The sequence below is a fragment of the Haemorhous mexicanus genome, chromosome 4 (genome assembly GCF_027477595.1).
Source record: "Haemorhous mexicanus isolate bHaeMex1 chromosome 4, bHaeMex1.pri, whole genome shotgun sequence".
Lineage (NCBI taxonomy): Eukaryota > Metazoa > Chordata > Aves > Passeriformes > Fringillidae > Haemorhous > Haemorhous mexicanus.
The window spans coordinates 2,233,119-2,257,377 of record NC_082344.1 but is presented as its reverse complement, the minus strand read 5'-3'; the positions used below and the strand labels follow the sequence as shown (position 1 = coordinate 2,257,377).

Genomic DNA, 24,259 nt, shown 5'->3' with positions numbered 1-24,259 from the left:
GTGGATATATGAACAGCCTTCTAGACTGCAACAGATGGGCATGAATGTGCTCCCTAGGCAAACTATCAGTGACATCTGTGTCCTCCAAATTCTGGTGGTCTCAGCCAATTAGCAGGCAAAAGGGGAGAGAAGGAAAAAAAAAAAAAAAAAAAAAAAAAGAAGGCTGCCCCTGCACAGCTTCCCCAGGCAGAGCTGAAGCAGAAGTGCTTCTGTTTGGAAATGGGATCAGGAGCAGCCTCCAGCAGCAAGGAGGTGCTTTGCTGGCTGCTGTAGTGCAGAGGTGACACTGCAGGAAAAGCTGAGGTAATTAGGTAGAAGAGATATTAATATTAACACAGGGCAAATCCCAGCCCCACCTAAGGCTGTGTGGGGCTGGGACAAGGGGCTGCCATCGTGGATTTCCACTGCTGCAGCCAAGGATGGAGATTTGTGGATCCCAAAAAGCACAGGAGGGGTGAAAGTGAAGCCCAGTGCCTGACACAGCTAAGGCAGGAAAAGCCCCACTCCTGATCCATATTCACAGCCCCACCACGGCCCCCTCTCCCTGCAGAGAGCTGGAAGGGACCCAGAAGGGTTCCCAAATCCTCTCCAAGCAGCCCCCCTTGGGTGGATGGGCTTTGGGGAGCAACACACTCAATGGCCACTGCACCTGCCTGCTCCAGAGCTCAGAGCTTTGTGGAAGAGCATTTCAGCTTCAAAAAAACATCCCAGGGAGAAAAACCTTTCCAGTTTTGTTTATTGGAATGAGGTTTGGGATTCCTTGGTGCAGCACAGCCACAGAACAGAGCCAAAGCCACACAGCAACTGCTCCCCACAGCACCTGGGCAGGTGGCCAGAGGGGCATCAGGGAGTCAAAACTCCATCTCCAGCCTAGAGCAGAGCCATGGTTTTAGGCCAGTTGCAGCACAGGGGTGACCCAAAACGTGGAGCTCATTCTCTGTCTCCCAGATTTGAATGGAGCTGCCATGGCAGGAGCAGGCAGGACCTCTGGCTAAAAGCAGAGTGTGGAACAAAAGCACCTGTTGTTTCGCCCTGGTCATGACTTTTCAGAGAGGCCACTTGGGTGCTTTTCCCCCTCATCACTGCTGTCCCAAGTACTACTGGGGGATGTAGGGGAAAAAAAAAAAAAAAAGGAATAATTGAGGGGCAGATCAATAAATTAAAAAGTTCTAAAAAACAAGAAAAAGAAAGAAAGGCATAATTAATTTGGTACAGCACATATTTTTAGATCAAAGATGCCTTTGAAGTGACAAACCCTTAATCCATAAACTACTGAAGCACTTCCTTTCTCTCCCAAACTACTTGTTGTCAAATAAAATGGAAGTTAAGGAAATTATCTTTATCTGAAAATGGCCAAAAGAAGCCATCACCTAATGACAGCCTTGTCAAAATGACAATTGGGGAAATTGTTAGGAAGGGGAGGCCTGATGACTGGAGGAATAAGCTGCCTGTTTGCTCTAATCTGGTCAGGCAGGCCCCACACAATTCCAGTCAGCTTGCTGTGTGAAACAGCTAAGTCTTTGTCAGAGCAGGCAGGGGCTGGAAAGACTTCTCTTTCATGAATATGTATCACCACCCTCCACGTCTGCAGAAAAAAAACCCCAAACCTTCCAGACAGCAAAATAAAATTAAATGACAAAACCCAAAAAATCCCAGAAGAAGAAAATCCTGAGATGCGGAGCCGCATGGATGGAAAAGCGACTGAGGAATCAAAGTGCACGTTTGGGAAGTGCAGCCAGAAGGAGCCTCTTCCCAAAGGCTTTCTTTGCACTTTTATGCCCCAGCAGGCTGGGATGAGGCACTTCAAGTGCACAAAGGCAGAAGGGCCCATCGGGGTATTTAATGTCCATCACTCTGTGGTTTAGATTTGGCGTTGGGGGCACCAAAGCCCGGGCCACAGACACACACGGAGCTCCCAGGAATTCCTTGTGCCAGGAGGGAATCACCCCCAGCAGGCCTGAACACTTCCAAGGGCAGGCACAGAGGCAGCTTTGGGTCAGGGGCAGAAGCTCCCTGTGAAGCCTCGAATTTCATCCCGCTGCAAGGATTTTTGTGAGAGATGTCCATGACGTCTGTAAATGAAACCCTTCGCAACGCCTGAAACTGAAACTGCTCAAACTCCTGTAAACCCAAAAATGGTGTTTAAAGCAATGGATGGGCAGATGGGAAGAGAGCATAGGATGCAACAAAGCCCATCCCTGCTGCAGAAAACCCAGATGAAGACATTTTAAGCTGTGGTGGGTTTTGTCTCTGTCGGAGAACTACGACATCACTAAAGTACAACAGCGTCTGAGAAGTTACCTTTGAGTGCTTGCTGCCATCTTTTTAACTTTGCTGGTAAAACTGCAAACCAGATCTTGATTTATTACAGAGACCGTGTGGTGATATCCTAAACTTCAGTTTTTCTCAAAACAACAGCCAGAGTATGAAAGTTTGGCTCCCAGCAGAGACATCAAGACCCGGTGCTCAGTTTTGAGGTTCCCCATATTATGCAATGTTTGCTGTAGACATTTCCATTTCATTAGCATATTCTGCTTTACACGAAATCCAGCAATGAATGCTGTCCCTGATCTGAGGCTAATCCTCTTTAAAGAGCTACAGGCTATATTACATGTGGCCACAGCCACGGCTGTGCCAGGGCTGCAGCACTTTGAAGCCTATTGAACAGTGCTCCCTTGTGAGGCCATACACAGGGCCATAAAGGGATGGATGCTCCCTGCGCTCTGAAATCCTGCTCTTTCCATCTCCAGGAGCTCCTCTCAGGGACAGAGCAGAGTCCCAGGCAAGGAAGAGACACCCAGCTGCCTTCAGCACCCCTCAGTGCCAATTTATGTGCCTACAGTAATAAAAATCCTTCTTTTCCTAAACCTCAACAGCAACTGGCCCAAGGAAGGGCTTCCAGAACAATCGAAGGTGAAGGAGAGCCAGACACCTGCTTCCCTGAGTAGGAAGGAAGCTGCTTGAGTAGTTTGGGACACACAGACATATCTGTCTTGGAAGGGAAAAGAGAGAAATGGTCATGGATGTACCTGTGAGGCTGCATTGCTCACAGCTGGGTGCCCCGAATGCTGCAAAGTCAGATAATGGAACTGTGGTTTTATTGCCACACCCTGTGGAATCTCCAACACCTTGGCAACTATAGAAATTTAAAGGGGGGAAAAAAAAATGACAAAACAACAAAAAGGTCACTATTGCTTCTGGTCCTGCTACATTTCAGCAAAATACAGTTTATATTACCTTTAATTGTTCTAAACTACTTTCTTTGTTCAATGAAGGGAGCTGGAAAGGCTGACTCTGCTCAGCCTGAAGTGTGCACATGGAATTTTCTCTGTCTGAATGGTGTCAAACCAGACAAGGAGAGTGGATTCAGCCTCCACAGTAAATGTGGGGCCTGGTGAAGGCAATGTTCAACTCCTTGCTATCAAAATAGCCACAAAAATTATTTTTTCCTTTGCAGCAGAGGGAGAAAGGGTCCAGAGGAAAAACAAACACAAGGTGGAGGGAGCAGCAGAGGGAATAGGAAAAATAATCAGGAGGATGGCAAGAGGAAAGAACAGGAGAGAGCAGGAGGGGCAGGAAAATGGAAAAGAAGCTGGGAAAGAAGAGAAAGGGAGAAGCCAGGCAGGCTGTAAAGGAGGACCAAGGGCAGACCATGATGTAGAACGAAAACGAGAACTTGGAAAGTGACATAAACAAAGTTCATCTTGTCAGGAGTACTTCCCAGCAGCCAAGGTGAATATTCCTCACCAGTTTATTCAGGTCACATGAGAAGAAAAGAGGAAGAGCCCTTTTTCCTACGTAAACAAGGATCAAAGAGGGAAACAAACAGAGGGAATTGTGCCCTCTCTTCCTCCTTTGGAAGATCTCCTCTCTGCTGATGGAGCGGAGCTGCTCTTGGCACTGGGAGCTAAAACTTCAGGGAACTCACATCCTCTCCTCCCTGTCACACTGACATCCAGTGGAATACAGTGGGATATCTCTGGAGTACACCTGCCTCGGAGAAGGGGCCTGTCTCTTTTCTGTTTGAACATGAGGCCACTCCTGGCACACTCCAATAGAACTTTCCCAACTCCGGGAAGTTACCGCTGCCATTATCAGCACTAACTCGCAAGCACCTCGACAACTCTTGCACTACCAAACTTAAACTTATGACTGAAACCGAAAAATAAAGAAAAAGGAAAGAACCCCCACCCACAAACCAACAACTAGTTAGCACAAAACACAAAATTGCCCCCGAAGGAACCTTGCGTTCCCATGTCTGGTCACACACCGCCACCTACTGGCCCCCACTCCCGGGCTCTCTCGGAAGGAGAAAAGGGCTGCCAGCAGCCTGGGCTTATGGCCCTGAATCAGTCAGCTGCCGCCCAGCTGCTCGGCAGGTCCCTGAAGGACAGTTCCAGGTCACCCCTGTGCCATCCTGGAACAGGGCGGGTACAGCAGCACCGTGGCCAGGCTCGTGTGACAGGTGACAAGACGCAGTGAGGCATTTAACGCCAGGGAAAGCCAGCAAACAGGGCTCAGGTGCCTCGGGAGACACTCCTGGAGTATGGAGAGGGCTGGAGGGGACAGCCACCCGCCTGCTGCACCCTTCTTGGGCTTCCTGAGCCCAAAAAACCACAGGAATTAGACTCGGACACAACATTTAGAGCTGTTGGCACCCTTTACACCTGAGCCCACTGGCAAATCCCAGCACCACGTTGACAGTTTTGATAACCAGGTGCAAAATCTGACCTTAGGAGAGAAAGGCAGAACTGTGGAAATCTCAGCACAGCAGAAATCAGGCCAGACTTCCTGCTGATTCAGCAGGGTCAGGAAACACTTTCATCGTGTAAATTTAAATAGCAGAGACAAGGAGAAAGTTTCAGACGGGTCTGGAAAGGCTTTTATGCCATAACAGAGGCAGAACTATAAAGGACATTTTTCCCAAGTGTCCAAGAAATGTCACCACAGCATTCCCAACTCATAAGCACTCCCACAGATGATTGAGAGACCATACTTCCTAGAACTCTTCTGACCTACCATGAACATGACAGAAAGAGAAAGAAACACATTTCCCCTCACTGACTCCTGTTTCCTCAGCCAATTAGGACTGACAGCAACATAAAAGTTCCTGGTATTTTTCCATTTCCCAGATTTACCTATGGATTTGGCTCTGGAGTTAGGAGTCAGTTGTCAGAAAAACAACACACCGTCGCAGCCACAGCAAAACCACCTCGGTCTTCCAGCCTGGAAAACACCAAATTAGCCCAACACCACATTTATCTGAGGTTTCGCTTTCAACCAAAGACATTTCAATGAAAAGAAGAAGTTATTGTAATACTGGAATGACCTCTACTACAGAACAGAACAATTTCAGCAGGAAGATCACCCAAAAACCCCACAGGCACAGAGTGCCTGCGTTTTTTTCTTTTTTTTTTTCTCATAAAGGGCAAACCTGGAGCTGTTTTGCTGAAGCTGGCAGCGTTTCAACTGACTAGAAACTTATTGAAGAGAGAGAAGCTGTAAATCCAGTTCCTGCCCTCCCCTGTACAAAATCACACAGAGCTATACTTAAATCATAAAACAATAAAGGAATATGCAGCTAATTCAACGTTACACAATCCTAGGGAAAAAAGGGAAAGGTCTTTACATACCTCAGTAGACACAAGTATCAAAATAATCCCGTCAGAAAAGTTGCCTGCTGACCTGGGACTCGGCTCTTTCCGGAAACAAAAGGCTGACAGGAATTATAACCGTCGACAGATGCAACAAATAGCAGGGTTGTGCAATTCTGGCTTTTCCAGAAGGCAACAAAGTATTCCATTTTTCTTGTGTGTGAGCACACAGGCCCAGCCCTGCCTGCTGTAAAAAAATGCCTTCACTCTGGGAGAAAGTTGGAACAATCTGCTCTCCTTCTCTGCTTTTCAGCACAACCTTTTGCAAAACACAGTTTAATTCCTTTTTTTTCCCCCCAATGTCAGGGAGAAGAGCCCATGGAACAGCCGCATTAGGAATAAAAGTTATTCCACAAGAGCTACAAGGGAACTTATCAACCCACAAGTCACTGACCTGTTTGCTGAAGATATGGAAAGAGCCCACAAGCAAAAAAACGGTTTGTATGAAGCAAGGCAGAATTTGGTGGCCCGTGCCAAAGCAATGAAGCCCTCAGTGCCTGCTGGGCAGGCACAGGGAAGGGAGGACAGGGAATGTTTGGGATCCGCATGGAAAAGGGCTGGGTTTGCTTCACCACTTGTCCCGGGCTGAGGGGTGACACAGGTGAACATGAAAAACCAAGCTGCTGGATAAAGGAGAATCCACGGCTGTCTCGGGGTTGGTAAAGGGTGGGAAAAAAAGAGCTGAGGAAAAGTTTTCAGACGGGTTCAGACCGTCGGCCAGGGGATGATTATTTCCCACAGGCGTGCAATGAACCTGAACTGCGGTTGCTTGAAGCAAACAACCAAATATTTTAAAATAACCAATTTAAGAACATCATCAGGTCAACCCCTGCGCTTATAAAACGCTTACCGAAGCGTTTTACTCCTCAAAGCGATCATTTGGGGGGTAAAACCAGAATTATTTTGTCTGACAGCTGAGCCCGTGTACTTGTGATCCCTGACACGGCTCTGAACACATGCTCAGAGACCCCGGACAGACCTGTGGCTATTTCTTTAGAGTTATCCACTGCAATCAATAATTTTAATCTATTTTTCTTACTTTTTCCCTTTACTTTTAAAGACGTCCTACTTCCGGCCCCGCGGTGCCCTCAGCGCTTCCCGCCTCGGCACGGGCCCGTCCCGGCTCCTCCCGCCTCCCGCTCCGGCTCCTCCCGCCTCAGCCCTTCCCGCCGGCTCCCTCAGGAGCTACCGGGAGTCAGGAGCCGCTGCAGCCCTCGGCGGCCGCCGGAGCCCCGCTCCTGCCAGGTGAGGAGCCGACCGGGCCGGGCCGGGCTGGGCTGGGCTGGGCTGGGCTGGGCCGGGCGGCCGTGAGGGGAAGGAAGGCAGCGGGATGTCGCCGGGCAGTGCCGATGGGTTCGGTCCGGGAGATCCCGGGCTGTGGGGTGGGGAGGTGGCACCGAGCCTTATCCAGGAGCCGGAGCCCATAGCCGTAGGGCTTCCCGCTCTTCTGCTGCCTCTGGAAGTGGGGGTGATGAGGCTCGCTGTCCCCTAGGAGAGGAGGATGAGGTGAGAGCGCGGTGGAGGGACGGACAACAGCGGGGCAGCGGCTGCCTTAGAGCTGCTGGAGAAGTCTACAGAAGGTTTCTTCCCCCTGGCCAATGCACTCTAGTAAGTAGAAACTCCTTTTTAAGTAGAAACTCCTTTAGCATTTACGTGAAGCAATGTTCAGTGTGCTCGACCTCGGCGAGCCTTAGAGGCAGGAGCGGGCGGCCGTGAGGGGATGCCTGAGGTGATGGTGGATCCGGAGCGGGGTCTGTGGGAGCTGCCGGGATCCAGGTTCGTCACTGGGTGCTGCCGAAGCAGTGGGTGGCTGTTCTTTTTTTAAAATGAATGTAGCCATCTGTAAAACTCAGTAATTTGCACTGAAGTCGTGAGGCACAGAAGTGTCTCTGAACTGCGGGCTGAACTGCAAACATAATCAAAGTGCTCGGTGGTTTCCCCCTTCACCAAAGATGACCTCATGTAATATCCCCTTACTGCTGCAAAACTAGGAAGGGCACAGCTGGGTACGGGGACAGTCCCTGCTAGCCCACAGAGCTGCTCCCAACGTCCCAGAGCGAGCTGGGGAATCCACAAGGAGCAGGGACTGGTAATGGTGCCACCACAGCTCGGCTCACAGATGGCCAAGGAGTAACCTGCTATCAGGGTGTCTGTCTGCATCCCTGCCAAAAGCACAGATGATATTTCCTGGCTTGTTTTAAAGGGAGCTCTGCTGGAAATTCTGTGTTTCACTCATCATCTGTGCTGTTGCAGACTGCTTCAGTAACCAGGCTGAGGTTGCTGAGCTGCTGTGTCAGAGCTGTGGCTGGCTTTGTGTTAAAGGAGCAAAGGGAGCAGTTTTGAGGTTTCACAGAGAAAACGATGCCCTGATACACCACCTTGCACTATGCTTGGTGTTTGGGTGCAGTGTGTAAAAACCACAAGTCAGCTCCATCATCACAAAACACAATCATCACTTCATTGCCGTGATGATTCAGTTGCTCATAAAGCTCTGGATGGAGCTGGTGAGCTCCAGAGCTGTGTGAGACACGCTGGGAACTTACTGCAATCTGGATGTGGAAACATCTGCACTGTGTGATACCAGTTAAATGGCTGCTCACATGTTTCTCTGGTGAGTAACTGGGAACTCATTTGCTGGTTTCTGCTTTCAAATAGCAAGGCTTTTCTTTTCAAGGCTCAGTTTTAGAGCGGGAAGACACTGGCCTTGCATTCAGAGAACCAGATGGCAGCCTTTCCTGAGCTGTCTCAGGTTTTATTAGGATGCACTGCAGTCGCTCAGGCTTTGGAACAGAATTTGTTTCATAAGTATGTGGTCTCTGTGCTGCGTGTGAAGAACTTATAAAAACAACACAAAACTACTCAACCCAAGAAATGTAAATTTTGTTTAGCACTTCTGCATCAGCAGAGAGCTGGGATTTTCCAGCAGACAATGGGGAAATAGCTGGAGGTGGTGACAATTCCTCTTTTAGGTCTCGTGGACAGTCCAACCTTTTCCATTCACTTTTTATGCTGTCCCAGCCATCACTCTCTAAACGCTTTTTCCGTGCAAGAGGTCACTTCGGAGAGCCCAAGGAATGCTTTATAAATATTTGATTTACCACTGCCTGCAGACAGACTGTTGGTAAAGGTCTCCCGATACCTGAGAGCAGAGCACACAGGCCCAGCCAGTTCTGCCTAGCCCCATTTTAAGCCTACCAAGCAAATCTAAATGCTAAATGACGTATTTCCTGCAAAGATAAATCGCGAAGAGCTTGCTGGCAGCAGCGGTGAGTCGTGGCTGCTGAGCTCCCACTCCTGTGCTTCCAGGTATCTGGAAGCTTCCAGGTGTCTGGAGGTTCTGTGCAGTCAGTGGAGAGGAGCACAGGGCATATCTCAGCGCCACCACGCTGACACCAATCTGTTGGGTTCCGCAGCCACTCCGTGCCGTGGGTTTGGCATCTCCCGGCTCCAAGGGCTCCTCTCATCATGAGCTCCTTCGAGGAGGCCGAAACAGAGGAGACAGTGACGTGCCTCCACCTGACCTTCTACCACCCTGGGCAGGCCGAGAAGATGATGTTCCGCTGCCTGAATTTCTGCCAGCGGCAGCAGCTGCGGGCGGACGACACGGCCAAGTTCGGCCGCGACTCCAGCCTGTGCCACTACAGCCTGGTGGACACGCGCGTCTCCCGCATCCAGTTCTCCCTGCAGTTCTACAGGAAGCTCCACACCTCCGAGTACGCCTTCGAGATCAAGAACCTGAGCAAGAAAACGAAGCTGACCGTCAACCAAACAGAGCTGGGTTACTTGAACAAAATCGACCTGCCCTGGAGGTGCATCATCTGCTTCGGGGACTACCAGATCCTGGCGGAGATTCAAGAAGGGGAGGCCATGGATTATTTTGAGACTCACTTGCACTTGGCTGAAGCACCCATCCTACAAGAAAGGTGCCTGCCATCCCTGCAGCCTATACCCGAGAATGGCATTTCTCCTTCCTTTCCTCTTAGCCAAGGTAAAAGCCCCACAGAGATTGATGAGAACGAGCTGTGCTAGCGGGGAGAAGGAGGCTGGATCAGATTTTGTAGCATACACGGCCCTCACCTCAGCCCGGTGTTCTTGGTGGTGCTCACTGACTGCTGCACATCAGTCTTCTTTGCTCGGTGTTTTCAGCACAGGCATTCCAGAGCACTGCTCCACAGGAAAGGATTCCAGCCACTGCCTTCATGGAGGGCTCTCTGATGCTCAGAAAGGTGTGGGAGACGAGGGGCCAGTCAAATCCATGGAATCCCAGAGCCGTGGCCACGTGCCTTGGAGGGATATTTGACAGGCATTCACACAGAGCATGCACAGCAGGGTTTGGTCCCAGCCAAGGGGTGACACAGTGTCTTGTTGCATATTATACTTGGTGCTCTGCTTTGCACACCAAATCCCAAACAGTATTTTTTGCGAGCCTAGGTTGTGACTTCACAGATTTTGCAACTTAGAAACACTTTGTCGTTTTACATTTTTATTAGCTTCAAAGCAAGGTTTCTTTTTTATTTTTACTTATTTAATTAACTTTTTTTTTTTTTTGCAAGTTTACTTTTGCTTGTGATGTAGACAAACATGTAGCATCAATGATCATGGTCTAATATGGATAAAAATCCACATTAATTTTGCAATAAATACATTTTGTTCCCTAGTAAGGGTTCGCTCTGTTATGTAGCTGTAATCTAAAAGAATTTTTGGAGAATAAAATGATTTCCAGGACCATCAAGATAAGAGACTGTCACTGGCACTATTCCAGGCTTTCCAAAATTGCCATTGCTCCAAGGTAAGAATTTACATAAATACCTTCAGGAAGTTTTCTACCTCTACTCCTCTACCCAAACCTCTCCAATAATTTTCTTATCTTCTAAGTATTTCTCAGGTTGTTTCAGTCAAGTTTTTCTATGTCAGGGGCTCAGCTTTTCATTGGCATTTGGCTTTTTTAGTTTGTCAAGTATTTTAGCTTGCTTGAAAGACGCACTGGGGAAGAATAGGAGTTACCCATTTTATCACCCCCTAAATTTTAGGATGCATTTCAGCATTAATCATTCCAAGAAAACCATAATTATAACTGAGGGGAGGAACAGCTGAGATTAAGGCAACCAACCACGAGTGAGAGAAACCCACATGGGAGAGGCAGTGAAACTCAAACACAGGCTTATGTAGGATTTGCCCGTTCATCTCCTCTGTGACAAAATTACTTTGTTGCCATGTTTTCCACTCTTGGAAGCAGGCTGTGGCTTCCAAACAACAATCACTTGCTCAGCTGTATTTACCTGAGGAAAGAATCAACCGTGTAAAATGCACATGAAAATAAGGATTGTCTCCTACCACTACATTGATCCGACCAGCAGAAGGTAATTTACACAAGGAAGGTAATTTTGCCTTTAAAGGGTATGGGTGCAGCTGCTCATTTCCAACAGGAGAAGGGCTCCATGCTCCAAATTCCTCAGATCTTCTGCAGCTGGTCTCCAAAAAGGACACTGTGGGATTCAGCAGGGCTCTGACTTGGCTGCCACAAACCCAGCAACAGATACCACACAGCCAAATGTAAGACTTGCTGAAAATTTTAATGACTCTTGAATTTGTACAGATAGGCATTTTACAGTACCCTGGAACTGCTTCACATGAGCTGTTTGTAGAATCCCTCCATTTCTCAAGTACCCAGAGATGGAGCATCACTTCAACAGTCACCCAGCGTGCTGCACTGAGCTCTGCACGTGTTATCATCAACCATGGCTACCGAACATGCCCATCACAGAAAAAGCTGGAGTCAGCCTCCTTTTTCCTCAGTGCTTGTTCATCCCAAGGGCAGGACTGTCAGCTAATTCACTTCCTCAAGGCATGGTCAGGACAAGGTCACCTCATGTTCCCTGGCCAGGAGGAGCAGTGACCAGTGCAGGGGAGGTGACAGTTTCAGCAGGTAAAAAACATGTTATTTACATGTTGAGGAGGTTGCCTTCCTTCCCATAGGAATATACTATACAAACAAATGTCCAGGAGAAGTCACACAGCAGTAGCTTAGGCCAAACCCAAAATATACATTTGATGTGTACAGGTCTTTAAAGCTCATTACAAGTATTGCAAATGGAAATAATGGCAGTAAAATATTTTCAGAGACATAGCTACAACTGAAATGAAGAGATGGAATGTTACCAACAGGGCTCATCTGTTCTCTAGGGTTATTTGTACACATTTAACCCCAGTGGGCAGGATTTCTGTTCCTTATCCACACTGCAATGGTCCAAATATTCCAAATAGCTTCAGATGAGCTAAACCACATTTTTCACATAGCTTTCACCAACAAATTCAGTTCTGATGATTGACAGAGCAGGTTCATTACTTACCACAACGTGTTCCTTTTACTCCAAAACAAAGTTAAACCCTGTCACCTTTTTCCCCCTGGAAAAACAAGACAGCTGCACAAAATAATGGCAGAGTAGAATGGCTTTACTTTGAAACTTTGGGGAAAGCTTGAGACCTGCAAGTACTTTGCAGGTTCTCTTTAGTTAAAAAGTAAGACTGACATGGAATACCGGGGGGGAGACCACACAGCACAGGACAGCAGTGGTGCAGTCACTGAACACCTCCTGGGATTTCAGCCCGTATTGGCAGGATTAACCATCCACTTCAGAGGCACAGGAAAGGCAGAGCACTTTAACACACTGTTAAAACATGAATTTTTCTTCTTTCTTTTCAAAATGCAGGTGTAGAAATTCAGTCTTTAGGTTCTTGTTCTTCCCTCCCCGCTGGGAGCAGAGCCATCATCCCTCCCCCAGTTTGCTCACTGGATGTTGCTCTTCCATAACTGTTCTGGTCCAGTGGAATTATAAATTTTCCACAACTGAAGAATTTTAAGGACCACGGAGCAACAAAGGTCGGTCTGTTCAGGGGGGCTGGGAAAACAAGACTTTGGTCCTCCCAGTTCTCCACTGGTTAAAATTCCCATTTTATTGACACATAAAGAGAATTTATATTTAGGTTTTGCTTTTCTATCTAGCACACGCTTACTAAGTCTGGCATATTATTATACAAGGCGGTACCTTACCTAACCTGATGAGTTCTACTGTGTTCTTTGAGGTTAACCGTGCTTGGCATAAAGTAGTTAAAAAAATAAAACTAATGGGAAACTGACAACAGAAGACTAGGAAGGCTTTAGCTAGACAGGGGAAAATCTGCAAATTTGCCACATGTCAGATTTGTTTTGCAGCTCTTACTTTTGCACCCTCTAAACAGCTGAAGAGCAAGTCAAAAAGCACAGAAATAGAAATATTTTAAAATTATTTCTCTATCTTCAAGTATTAAATTAAGGAGGACTGTATTAAATTATAGAGGACTGTTTCTGAGATATATATTAGGCCAATGATCAATGTTAAAACAAAATCAATAGAAACATCATCCAGAAAAAAAAGGCAAGTTAAAATACAGAGAAGTCAAAACTACCAAGCTCCAATTTAGTGCAGATAATTTCATATTAAATCCAGATACCCAGAAATATACACAACCGTTTTCACAAAAGTGGAGAAGGTAGATGATAAAATTGCACTTAGTTCTGAATTCAGACAGCGAGCCGCTCCCCGTCAGAAAAAGGGCAGCGGGTTCCAAAAGAGCAGAGCGGCCTCGCGGGTTCCACTTCCCTTTCCAGCACTTGGGGACAGGCAGGGATGGGCACTATCTGTCCTGGCGCTCGCACTCCGCCAGCCTGACGTCCGAGGCCGACAGTTCCAGCACGGGGTTGACGAAGCCGGCGTACTCGGAGTTGCCGTTGTCGTCCAGGGCGGCGGCGGCGCTGACGAAGTCGTTCTCCCACTCCAGCCCGTTGGAATCGTCAGAGGCTGAGGCCGGGTGGCTCCCTGGCTTCCTGCTGTTGAACTTCAGCGCCGCCCGCAGGATGTCCTCCTCCGTCTTGGAGCGCTCCCGCACCGGGATCATCCTGTTCATGCCTGCCAGGGAACGCACACACGCGGGAAACACGTGAGGTTGCAGCCAACTTTTATGTTCCTGCCAGGAGAAACTAAGGTAGGATTTGGATAGATGCTGGATTCAGTGGTCTAGGAAAGGTCTGCAGTTTGTTTAATTCCACACAAAAGAAGGTTCTGGACACTGCTCAAAGACAGCTAAGATTTCTCTGGTTTTGTCAGTAATTACAGACATTAAACACCTATTACATTAGCTAAAAAACAAACACTTGCTTATTTTTGGTGAGCCTTTTGATAGCCACATTTTGGATAAACTTTCAACTAAGAGTTTTTGCAGGTCTAGTGAACAAAGGAGGAAGTATTGTATGCAGAAATTACCTGTAACAGCAGCAATGATACTGCTGTATCACTGCTGGGATACTCCTTGGAATGCAGACCCAAGTTCCCAGTGGATGTTACAGTGCCAGTAATAAGGGTTTTTCCCAAAATATTGAAGTCAGACTCCTGAACAGCCTCCACGTTTTGAAAGGAAGAAGAAGCACTTCCTTCTGCTCCTGGCTCACGAGAGGGCAGCATTTCTTTACCATGACTTTTGTCAGGAGTTTACAAGTCAGTTCCACAGAATGCAGGGGAATTAATTAATTTATCTACTGGGGTACCCTAATAAACGAATTCATTTATTAGGGCTATCTCCACATTTATCAAAAATAAGGAACTTTTCTCTGTAAAAATAATTAACAGTTTTAACCATTACAAACTTGTGAGAAATTCCATCAGAAACAAGTTTTAAATCACCTTCCCTTTTGAAAACAACAAATTTACAATGAGCACAGCTTAAACTGTCAAGGTCTTTAACTTTTGGGTTGAGGATGAAGCTGAAATGCAGGATAAATACCTTCTTCATCCTCCCACTCTAAATCCAAGGAGGTGCTGTCATCATTCCCACTCACTGATTTGGTTTTGGTCATCAAGTCACAACTGCTCTCCGTGTTGGGTGTCAGCACCGTGGCATCAGATGAAAGCCCTATTTAAAAAAACAACCCGTAATGTATTTTTAATGCATAAATGTACTTGAATTTCAGGTTAAAGATGCAAAAGTAAAATTTTAAATTAAGCTTTCATTGTGCTTTGTGGCCATTTAAACCTCAGGAATGCTGGAAAAGGCACTTTATCAGTTCAAAGAGTAATCAGTAGCTTATTAATAGTCAATATCACTGAGATATTGCCTAATTAGAACTAGAAATGAATTTAATAAGCTTGTATGAAGACTTGTAAAAAAAAAAAGCAAACCCAAATCAAGCCTCTCCTCCCCAAAAAACTAAACTGCTCACACAGCCATCAATCCCCCACCTTAGTGGTTGTCATGTACTGTCACCAAACCTCACAGATAAAAGCTTACCAAATTGTTTTCCTCTAAAATGTTAGTGGAATTTTTTAGTACAGGCAGCCAAATTCACCTCTTGCACTTCATTAGGAAAAAAATTAAGCATTAATATGATTCTAATTACTTTGCCAAGGGATGATTAAAAAAAGCTATTAACACACATCTGCATCTTCAACTGGTTTTACAAGAAATGTTCACCACCATCTTTTATTTCCCAGATAAAAAAAGTTATCAGATGTTTCAATTACAGATACATGTATGCACATTTTGTATTTGTGTGTGTAAACATAAAACTATAAATAATCTGTGTTTATCTAGAAAAAGCAGCAGCACTCTGTGCCCTTCAGGGTCCCTCAGCATTTAAAGATGTGCCTAAGGAAAGGCAGACTTACTGCTGCTTCGGAAAGCTTCATACTGGAATTTTGTATTCCTCAGGAAAGGATCAAGGTCCTCCTCTGCCACATAGCTGCAAGAACACAATTTTTATAGCTTTAGAAACCTCCAAGGCTGCCATCAAAAATATGTTAATCCACATGCCCCCAGCTCTGTGCTACAAAGCACGTAAACACTGAACTAAATGATTTACAAAATCATCTGCAAAATGCCTTTCTCTTCCTGTTCATCACATCCTCTCCCAGGCTGTGCTTCTGCTCATTTTTTATTAGTATTTTCAATTAAAAATCAATTAACTAACTCAAAACAACACTTCCCATCTCTTCATCATTTTAGATAAAATCTCCTTAATTTTCAATTCACGTTTTAAGTGATGAATTCAAACCCTGCTCCTGCAGTCCTTTGTTTCTAAAATCTGGCCAGTTCCTACTCAAGTTTTCTCAGCTCCTATTTGTGCTTCCATAGCAAAATTATTCCTGTTCACCTTGTCTTCTGGGCATGAAGTTCTTCTAAAATCAAACACCATTCCAGTCTAAATTTCTCCCCTTTTTCTTTTTTGGCCTGTTTTTCCCACCATGATTACTAAACACAGGAGGTGAGAATGAAGAGACTTAAATAAACACATAAAATATTTCATAAATAAATAAATAAAATTAAGACTATTAATGAAGGAACAGGCAGACTCTATAAACCATTTAAATAGCGTGTTTCTATTGGGTTTTTAAAACAGGGTCCTGAACAATAAAAATACTTTATGTTAGCTGAAATTTCACATATAAACACCTTTCTAAACTAAACCACTGGATTTTGTGTGTGTGTAAATATCTGTTAGCAGCTGGGAGTAGCACTGCATGCAGCAGCCTAGTAACTCCAGCGACAACCAGAATGAACCCAAAATACTCCCCAGCTTTCCAGATGAGGAACAGGGCTACAGACAGTGAAGGCTGTGAGTTAGCAGGAATAAAGTTTGTTCTCTTACCTCTGGAACTCTCCATTGTTAACAGCATGTGCTCTCTGCTGTGTTATCCTGTGCTGCCTACGTTGCTATCAAGAGAAGCGAACGGTTGTAAAAGCTGAACACTCAAAACAGAGCTCTCAACACTTTACCCTATTTTATGCAACCCCCAAAAAACCCATCAGTTTTTAGAAACCTCAGTCAGGACTGCACCTGTCTTGTCTCCTGTCTTCTTAAAAGTGTTTTCAGTGCACAACTAACACCTGGGTGATGTTGGATTTCTTCTGCTCCGTGCCCAGGAAGGGCCACCCTGCCATTTAAAAGATAAATATTTCCTACAAATCCTTTCATCCCTGTGCAAAGCAGTGCTGCCATCTCCTCTGGCTGTCTCCATCAGCACTAAGTGCTTCATCTATATTAATAACAGCTTTGCTGCCTTGCAGGGCCAAAAGTATTAATAACTCTGCTAATGTCAACTTCATCTGAGAACTGCTCTTTGCCTTGGGTGTGGGGAGGTAACTGCACTGGATCTCGTGTTTTTCAGTCCCAGGATGATGATGGTGGGGTTGTTTTCTGGCACACTTTGCATCCATATTTAAATGACAATAACTGCAGGTGGAAGTGTGCAAATGGGGAGTGTAGAGGAAAAAAAAGTGGAAGCAGAAATATCACACTGTGGTGGTTAGAGGTGAAAAGATTCAAGAGCGCAGAGAGGAACAGACAGAAATTTGGCACAACACAGTCGACAAATCTGTCAAAATCAATTACTGACACACACAACCATTTTCTTTTAGGATTTCTATACCCACATAATACCCAATTTAGATTATCTCCCTGTTTTGCCAGGTCACATCCCACTATCCAGCACTGCCAGTTCCAGGACACACACATATTAAAATTCCCCGCTGTTACAGATCCTGACATTTAGCAGGGCAACATCAGCAAGCCAAATGAGCTTTGAGAGAGGCCACACTACCAAGGAAAAAGCCATTTTCCCATTTGTGCCCACAAACAGCAGGGAGATGAGTGATGCATTCCAAAATAGCTTCCAGTTTATCCAGAAGGGCTAAGTGCTCGATGCATATCTGGACAAAAAAGCTTCCTTAAAATCCTTATAATCCTTATGGGTTTTGAGGAGGCTGTTTGAGCAGCAGCTAAGTGGTACTAATTTTACACCAAGAGGAAATTAAAATCTCTACAATCCATTCTGTCTTAGGTCCTGACTAAAAGAAGTGCACATTAAAAATACTGAAAGACAAGAAATACAGCATTTCTTGCACAGAACTTCTACAAAAACCAGTAATGCCATTAAAAAAAAATTACTTTTGCTGGCTTTCTATAGCTCATAAGTGGTAAGGAAAAAAAAGCAGGCAAAAAGGTCAGAAAGAATTAACCCTCCCACCCCAAATGGCAAGGGAAAAAAATGTGAAAGGAGAGCTATACTTAGTGACACAGAAATTAGATGAGAACTCCAGAGCAGGGTCAATACAAAACACAAAGATAAGGAGCAATACGGTGCACAAATATCTAAAGTACATTTTACAAGTCTAAATGATGTCTAAATTAAACGTGTGCTTAATTTCAGGGTTTTTTGTTTTTTTTTTTACCCAAAAGCCATCACAGATCATTTTTATATTTAAGATCAGTAACTTCTACATATTATATAAGAAGAGTGTGAAGCTAATTATAGACTAAAATTATAACTCGTTCAAAATCTCTACTCGGTGACAGAAGCTGTTTCAAACAATTATGGTGATTTTCAGCTGCTCCAACCAGCTGCACTTCCAAATCTTGTACTTCTTTCTCTACTTTGCAAGCCAAAGCCACCTCCTTGTCAGGTCTCCTGAGATGGAAAGGGTATCAGGGAAGTCTGCATACATGGGAACAGGACAGAGGCTCTCATAAATATTGGGGTCTTTTTCCCCTCACCTCCAAGAGCTTTTTCTGCTTTGCTGCCCTGGCTGCTTGACGTTGTGCAGCATATAAAGCCTCCTCTTCTAGTCTTAACTTCTCCTCTTGTAAGGCTAACTGTGTATGAACAAAACAGTAATGGTTAACAAAAGCAGAACCTATCTATCTTCCTGTTATTAAAGCCGTAAGTGCAAGAGAACAAAAGAAAAGCAGCTAGAAAATCAAAATAAAACAAAATTGACTACAGCTAAAGCATTAACTGGGTTTAACAGCTTCCCTCCCCGCAAGCAAACAGCCCAAGAAATTTAGGTAACTACTGAGAAAACATTTATTATTAGTGAACTGCTGTAATGCTTTTTTCTATTTCATTATGGACTGCACAGTGAAAGATTTAAAGATTTTCAGTTCCGTGGTTCATTGGCACTTTAGATCAAGGTTCATTCAAGTTTCTACATTGCATTCCACATCACATTCCATTAACCACTGCAGCACTAAAACAGAATAATAAATATGTGTTTTTTTTCCCTTAAGAAAGTTGTGGAGAAAATTCAGCACAGGAAAAGTTGAATCAAGAATATTCCCCATTTGGTCTTATACTGAAAAAAAGGGTCCAATTTAAGAGATCCTGGTCAAAAACCCAGCCTATTCATTCCATTTTTTCAGCTGAGAGGCTATGAAAAAGAAGGAACTTGTGCACCTTGTGGGCTAAAAAATACCAACTGCTGAACAAAACCCAGTTGTTCTGTGTGAGTGCAATCTCCTGGTGTCCATGGCTGATCCTAACATTTTTGGAAGAAAAACCACTTGTACTCTCACTGTGACCACTTACCTCTGACTGAAGCTTCAGATCAACAACCCTCTGCTTCTCAGCAATGGAGTCATAGTGTCTCTCTTTCAGGTCTGCAATTTCCTCCTCAGTCAGAGGCCTGGGGAAGCACAAAAAAGCCCCATCTATTATTCATGCATGACAACCCTTTATTTGCATTTTGACATATCAGTGTGGTCTTTCCTGACCAGTCCTTTAATGCACATCCAACAGGCTCTGCTTGTGGCCTGCTCCTCCTGAAAGTTCCAGCTTGTGCAGGACAGTGCTGTCTCTCCTTGCTCTCACAATATATATTATTTATATCTTTACAGAAAGCTTATTTTCAGAACCATCTCTGCCAACAGAACTACTGGAACAGAACCATTACTGTCACTGCAGTCCTAACCTCACTTTTTTTTTTCTTACTTGTTTTTGTCCCTGGTTTTTCTTTTTACTCCGTTTTGTTTAGTGTTCCCAGTGGGACAGCAGAGGGAAGGAGAGGTCCTCAGGCTCAAAGTCTTACCTGTGACTGCTTCCTGGGCTCTCCCCCTGTTAAAATAAATAAAAAAGTCTGATTTTTTGTAAAGACAGAGCACTTCCAGAACTTCCCTCAGCAGAGCAACCCAGGTCCATTTCTGTTGTCAGATGGAGGGCACTTGCTGAGTCTTGTGCAAGAGTGTTATACCAGCAGCAAATTCTCCTTTGAGTCACCCCAAACACACTGTTCCCCACACCTCTTCTTTTCTTTTCTTTCTTCCCAAAGTCCATCATGCCCCCTTCCTTTGGGTGTTATTGCCCATACTCCCCAAAACCAATTTCTTAGATCTTTATCCAAAGTCTTCAATTCATATTCCTAGTGCTAGGAAAACAGAAAGTAAAAAAAAAAACCAAAAAAGCAAACCTTGTGATTTAAGTCTACAGCTCAGCCTAAAGTAGGAGGAAGATGCAGATGTTGGAACCATTTTTAAGGATTGTACAAGCAGGTTTCACAGTGATGCCCCAGGTACTCACCTCATCACTTTCCACCAGGTTCTCAAACTGCAGAGGAAAAGAAATAAATAATTTTTACAACTCAATATAATGAGTCACTAAAGATTCATACAGCAAATATGATTGCATCTTTATGTGTCTTGTAAAACCCCTACTCCAGTTCTAACAGTGGGACTGTAACCCTACTTTCAGAGGAATTTCATTTTTAGAGTTGGACCCTCTTAGCAATGTTTCTCCTCCAAACAGGAGAAGAGTCCTAATTAAAAAAGAAGCAAACTCACTCTCTCACAACGTGAAGTTCTGAAGCACAACAGATTTCCCCCTCTGCACACAACTTTGTCAACAGCCCAAGCCTTACCTACAATAATTAATGTTATCCTCAGTAATGGGGGCAATCTGGCTGGCCTAGGACTTGCAGAGCACAGGAGCACTCAGGGAAACTAAACCAGGTTATTCCTGGTTAACCTTACACTATCCTTGCAAAAAGGATTTCAATCTGGAGGCTGGGAAAGGACCTCTGTGGACTACAAACACTACAAACTATAAGGTAACCCCAGCATCAACTTGGGCTGGAATATCCCAGAATATTTCAGTGTTCATAAACTGCAGAAAGTGTTAAAGGCATTGCCAGGACTCAGCTTTTCCCACTTTTTCTTCAATGGCTAAAAATCTAAGTGCTCACCTCTATAGTGAAGTGTTCTCCTGTTGAACACGTTCTAAAATACTTGGATCTGGAAAAATAAGTTTACAGTTAGGCTGCAGAAGACTCTTCCATATACTGCAAAAGGTAAAAGAGCCCAAGAATTTAAAGTAGATTTAAAAATATGTTAAGTATAAAATAACAGCAAAATCTTCATGTATTTAGCACATTGACTCATTAATTACAGCAGGGAGAGGCAAAAGCATGTAAATGCCTTCTATAGAATTGGGGAAAAAACTGCAACCCTTGTGAGATGAAATCACTTGTCAGGATGCTGGACTTGACATTTACAGACTCGTAGCACGTTCTCCAATCCCTTTAATACATTTTTCCTGGAAAAAAAAAAACATTGTTCCAGGCAATTTCTGAAAATGCTGTTGCTCACCATGGCACTTAACTCTTTCCTGACATCTTGTACCTCATCAGTGCTAAGCAGTACATTTTATTTTGACAGCTTGGCACATCCAGAAGGCTGAGTCTCAGGGAAAAGCATCCTATAAGAGGTCAAAGCAATACTTTTAAACTAAAATTAAAAATTCAATTCACACTCTAATTTTATACAGAGAATTGCTTTCTTCCCTGATTCTTTATTCAGAATTCTTCCTATTTTATTTTCATTCTTTTACAGAGGACAGTTAGCCCTGTCCTCTACAAAGCCTCAGAGAGTTTTAAGTTCCCTGAATACATTTTCACCTAGCCAAGGAGGTTTGGCCACCCTCCAGAAGAACATTCTAACATAAACACTCTTCAGTGCAACATCCATTCCATCGAACTGTTTCCAAAACCAGGGTTTCCAGTTGCAAGTGCTGACTGGTTCAAGGAATAAAGCCAGGGCCTCAGGGATTTCTCTCCTTGCATGAAAAGATCCTTCAGCACTTGCAACCAACACCAACACTGTGACAATAATAAAAGCAACACACCAGCCAAAGCCTGAATTATTTTAACCGTATCGGATTTCATCTCCATCTCATTTTTCTTTGGAAGGCACTTTAGGGAGCGTCTCCCCTGGCAACTTGTTGCTCTACCCACTGGTTCCTTGTTGCACAACCTTTCCTGCCACTAAAGAACCTCTTCCAGAGGATTCACTGCTGGGAAACCAGAGAGCAGAGGCCACTTTCAAGGCAGCTATGGAAGCCTGAGGTCATTAGGGACACAAACAGAAGACCCATCAGCTTCACCCCTGCACAAAACTTCAAGTGAAGTATCAGCGACCTATGAACATGTTTACACCTTTTATATTTCTCCTTTAAGCTCTGCTTTTCCATAGTTTTCTAAGACTTTTGGTTGGATAGCTCCTGGAGAAAGCAATTCTGCTGACAGGTCACAGGATCTATAGAAACAATCAAATTAATCTGCTAAGATCTGAAGCTATTAAAGAGACTAATTTTTTATACATATATATACATACTCCATCCATATATATATAAAGCAGCACAAGTCCAAGCAAAGGCAACTTACAATCTTCCAGGACATAAAAACACTTATTAAAAACTCTATACTTAGTTGTTTAATTAGGAGTTTATCTCTTACAGGCAAATCTAAAAATAATGAAGCTGGGGCTGGGGGAGGATATGAGTGATTACAGTAATCATTAAGTTGATAAGCTACATTTTTACATTATGGTGCTCCAGAAACAGCTGAATGTGGACAAGGTGGTATCAATCTAACTTGCCAACTTTGTAATATGCCCCATTTTACAGTTTTGGTTTTAGCAGAATTCCCTGCTCAGGGGAAGAATTACCTCAACACTCTGACACTGCTCTGTAAACTACCACCACCACCACACCCAGAAAACAAATCTGATCTGAAACACAGAGGCCAGCAGTGCTCTGTACATTTTATATGCCTCAGACTTTCACTGCAGGTTGTGCAACACCTGTACAACTAGACAATACAGCAGCAGGCAGTAAGGTTTGTTTCACTGGTCAGGACAGCCTGCTCTTGGACTAACAGATGCAGGGATCGCCACTAAATTTGTCACCGAAATTGTCACTAGATTTGCCTGCTGAAAAAAGGCTAATGGCCTGTGGAAGGAGACTCAGCAAAACACACAGGAAGGAGAAGCTTTCAAGTTGTGCAGGAAGAAGCTTTCAAGTACTGCCTGGTGTTCTCAAAGCACAACAAAGTGCTACTTCAGTGCCAGCTGTCAAGGCATCGGAGGTGTTCTCATCCCCCTCTGGCGGAACACTAAAAATACAAGCAGGTATCCTCTACATGCACTGCCCTGGTTTTTCACCCCTGTCTCCGAGAAGCAGCTTGTGTGGAAGGTGAGACTCGCCTGCCAGAGCTGGTGTGAAGCAAGAGGCCACGAGCTTGCATCATGTGAAATGCCCAGCATATCTGCTGAGAACGATTTCTACCCTAACACATCGAAAATAAGTGATGGGTAGGTATCCAGTACCGGTCAGGATATGGGAAAAGCCCAAGCATTTCCTGTTTGCACTGTGCTTTTCCATGAACTGCTTGTGGCAGAACGAAACAGGTTGTCGCACGTTTCCAAGAGATAAGGATTCCTCGGAACCATTCTTCAACAGACATGAGTTCATCCGAACCATTCTGCTCCTGATTTATCCCAACAGCGGCTCAGCCTCTGACTCACGGCGAGGACGAGATCACATTGCAGAAAACCGGGTGTTTTTCCATCTCTCGCACAAGCACGGCCGCCTGCACGGCTTTTGGCAACCGACCTGAAAACCTCTCTAGGCACCTCCTGCCGGAAAAACACCGGGGCTCGGGAGCCGCTGATCCTGGAAGCGCAAGAGCCCCGACCGCACGAACCCAACCCGCACCGAGCCCGCCGGGCTCCCGGCGCCTCCATCCCCCCGGCACGCCGGACTCCCCGAAAGAACCCAGACCCCGCATCCCGGCCCTCCCCGCCACCCCCCGGTGCCCCACGGGGAAGGCGGAGCCGGCGGGCCCGGCACCTCCCCGCCCCGGGGAGGGGAAAGGGGCAGCGGCGCTGGATGCTGCTCACCCTCCGCCGCGCTGGATGCGGCCGGCATCCCTCCGCAGGAACAGCCCGCAGCACCACTGCGCCCAGCAGTTCCCCATGGCATCCTGCTGGCCGCAGCTCCCGCCGCCTCCCGGCGGGCTCAGCCCGCCCCGGCCGTGCGGAGGGGCGGCCGCGGACCCCCGGGAACAAAGGGCCGGCACAGCCTCGTGGCTGCGCAGGGCCGGGCGGGGCTCGCCCCGACCGCCGGCACCGCCCCCGGCACCGGCATCATCGGCCACATCGGCCCGCCCCTCGCCGCCGCCGTCCCCGCCCGCCTGAATCCCGCCCCTAAAGCGGCTTCCCCCGTGGGCCGGCCCGCTGCGGTCATCGCACGGCAGCCCGTGCTCTGGCGGGAGGAGAACAGGGCAGGATGGAAAAGCAACGCCAGTAAATCGCCTTCTGGAGGAGAGGAATCCCGGTCAAGGTCGCTGTTATTATGAGGGGGGAAAAAGGGGTGTCCCCCCTGTTGTCGAGGCCGGACTGGGTCAGTGCCGTCGAGGTGGCAACAGCTGGAGCACACCTGGAGCACAGGCACGGTGTGGTTTTGCGAGAT

The 24,259-nt window shown here is 45.7% G+C and overlaps 3 protein-coding genes across 13 annotated transcripts in view; 1 reads left to right on the top strand and 2 right to left on the bottom strand.

The window, feature by feature from the left end:
• The window catches only part of ALPK1 (alpha kinase 1), a 36,657-nt gene extending 30,887 nt beyond the window's left edge, over positions 1-5,770 (bottom strand). For 5 of the 8 annotated variants that reach the window (XR_009486106.1, XM_059843602.1, XM_059843600.1 and 2 more), the window contains exons 1-2: positions 5,634-5,770; positions 5,139-5,226 (exon numbers count right to left, since the gene is read on the bottom strand). The gene's annotated coding sequence lies outside the window, so the exon portion shown is untranslated. Of the gene's footprint in view, positions 1-3,029; positions 3,137-5,138; positions 5,227-5,434; positions 5,605-5,633 lie in introns of those variants that run through there. The other 3 variants (XM_059843606.1, XM_059843605.1, XM_059843607.1) reach the window with 3 other exon arrangements.
• Positions 5,771-5,851: 81 nt separating this feature from the next.
• Positions 5,852-10,391, top strand: TIFA (TRAF interacting protein with forkhead associated domain). 3 transcript variants are annotated; one of them, XM_059843611.1, is made up of 3 exons: positions 5,852-6,091; positions 6,715-6,899; positions 9,068-10,391. In XM_059843611.1, the coding sequence occupies exons 1-3, from the start codon at positions 5,852-5,854 to the stop codon at positions 9,681-9,683; spliced, it is 1,041 nt and encodes a 346-aa protein (XP_059699594.1). In that variant the 3' UTR covers positions 9,684-10,391. The 3 variants fall into 3 exon arrangements, with proteins under 3 accessions (XP_059699594.1, XP_059699596.1, XP_059699597.1); XM_059843613.1 differs by lacking the exon at positions 5,852-6,091 and adding an exon at positions 7,147-7,262 and having other exon boundaries at positions 6,873-6,899; XM_059843614.1 differs by lacking the exons at positions 5,852-6,091; positions 6,715-6,899 and adding an exon at positions 7,149-7,262 and having other exon boundaries at positions 8,961-10,391.
• An 817-nt stretch (positions 10,392-11,208) lies between these two features.
• On the bottom strand, positions 11,209-23,913 carry AP1AR (adaptor related protein complex 1 associated regulatory protein). 2 transcript variants are annotated; one of them, XM_059843615.1, is made up of 10 exons: positions 23,689-23,911; positions 20,697-20,745; positions 20,036-20,062; positions 19,548-19,573; positions 19,049-19,145; positions 18,238-18,336; positions 16,333-16,397; positions 15,353-15,426; positions 14,472-14,600; positions 11,209-13,600 (listed from the first exon to the last, which is right to left on the bottom strand). In XM_059843615.1, exons 1-10 carry the CDS (start codon positions 23,763-23,765, stop codon positions 13,329-13,331), a joined length of 915 nt encoding a protein of 304 aa, XP_059699598.1. In that variant the 5' UTR covers positions 23,766-23,911; the 3' UTR covers positions 11,209-13,328. The 2 variants fall into 2 exon arrangements, with proteins under 2 accessions (XP_059699598.1, XP_059699599.1); XM_059843616.1 differs by lacking the exon at positions 18,238-18,336 and having other exon boundaries at positions 23,689-23,913.
• Positions 23,914-24,259: the final 346 nt, after the last annotated feature.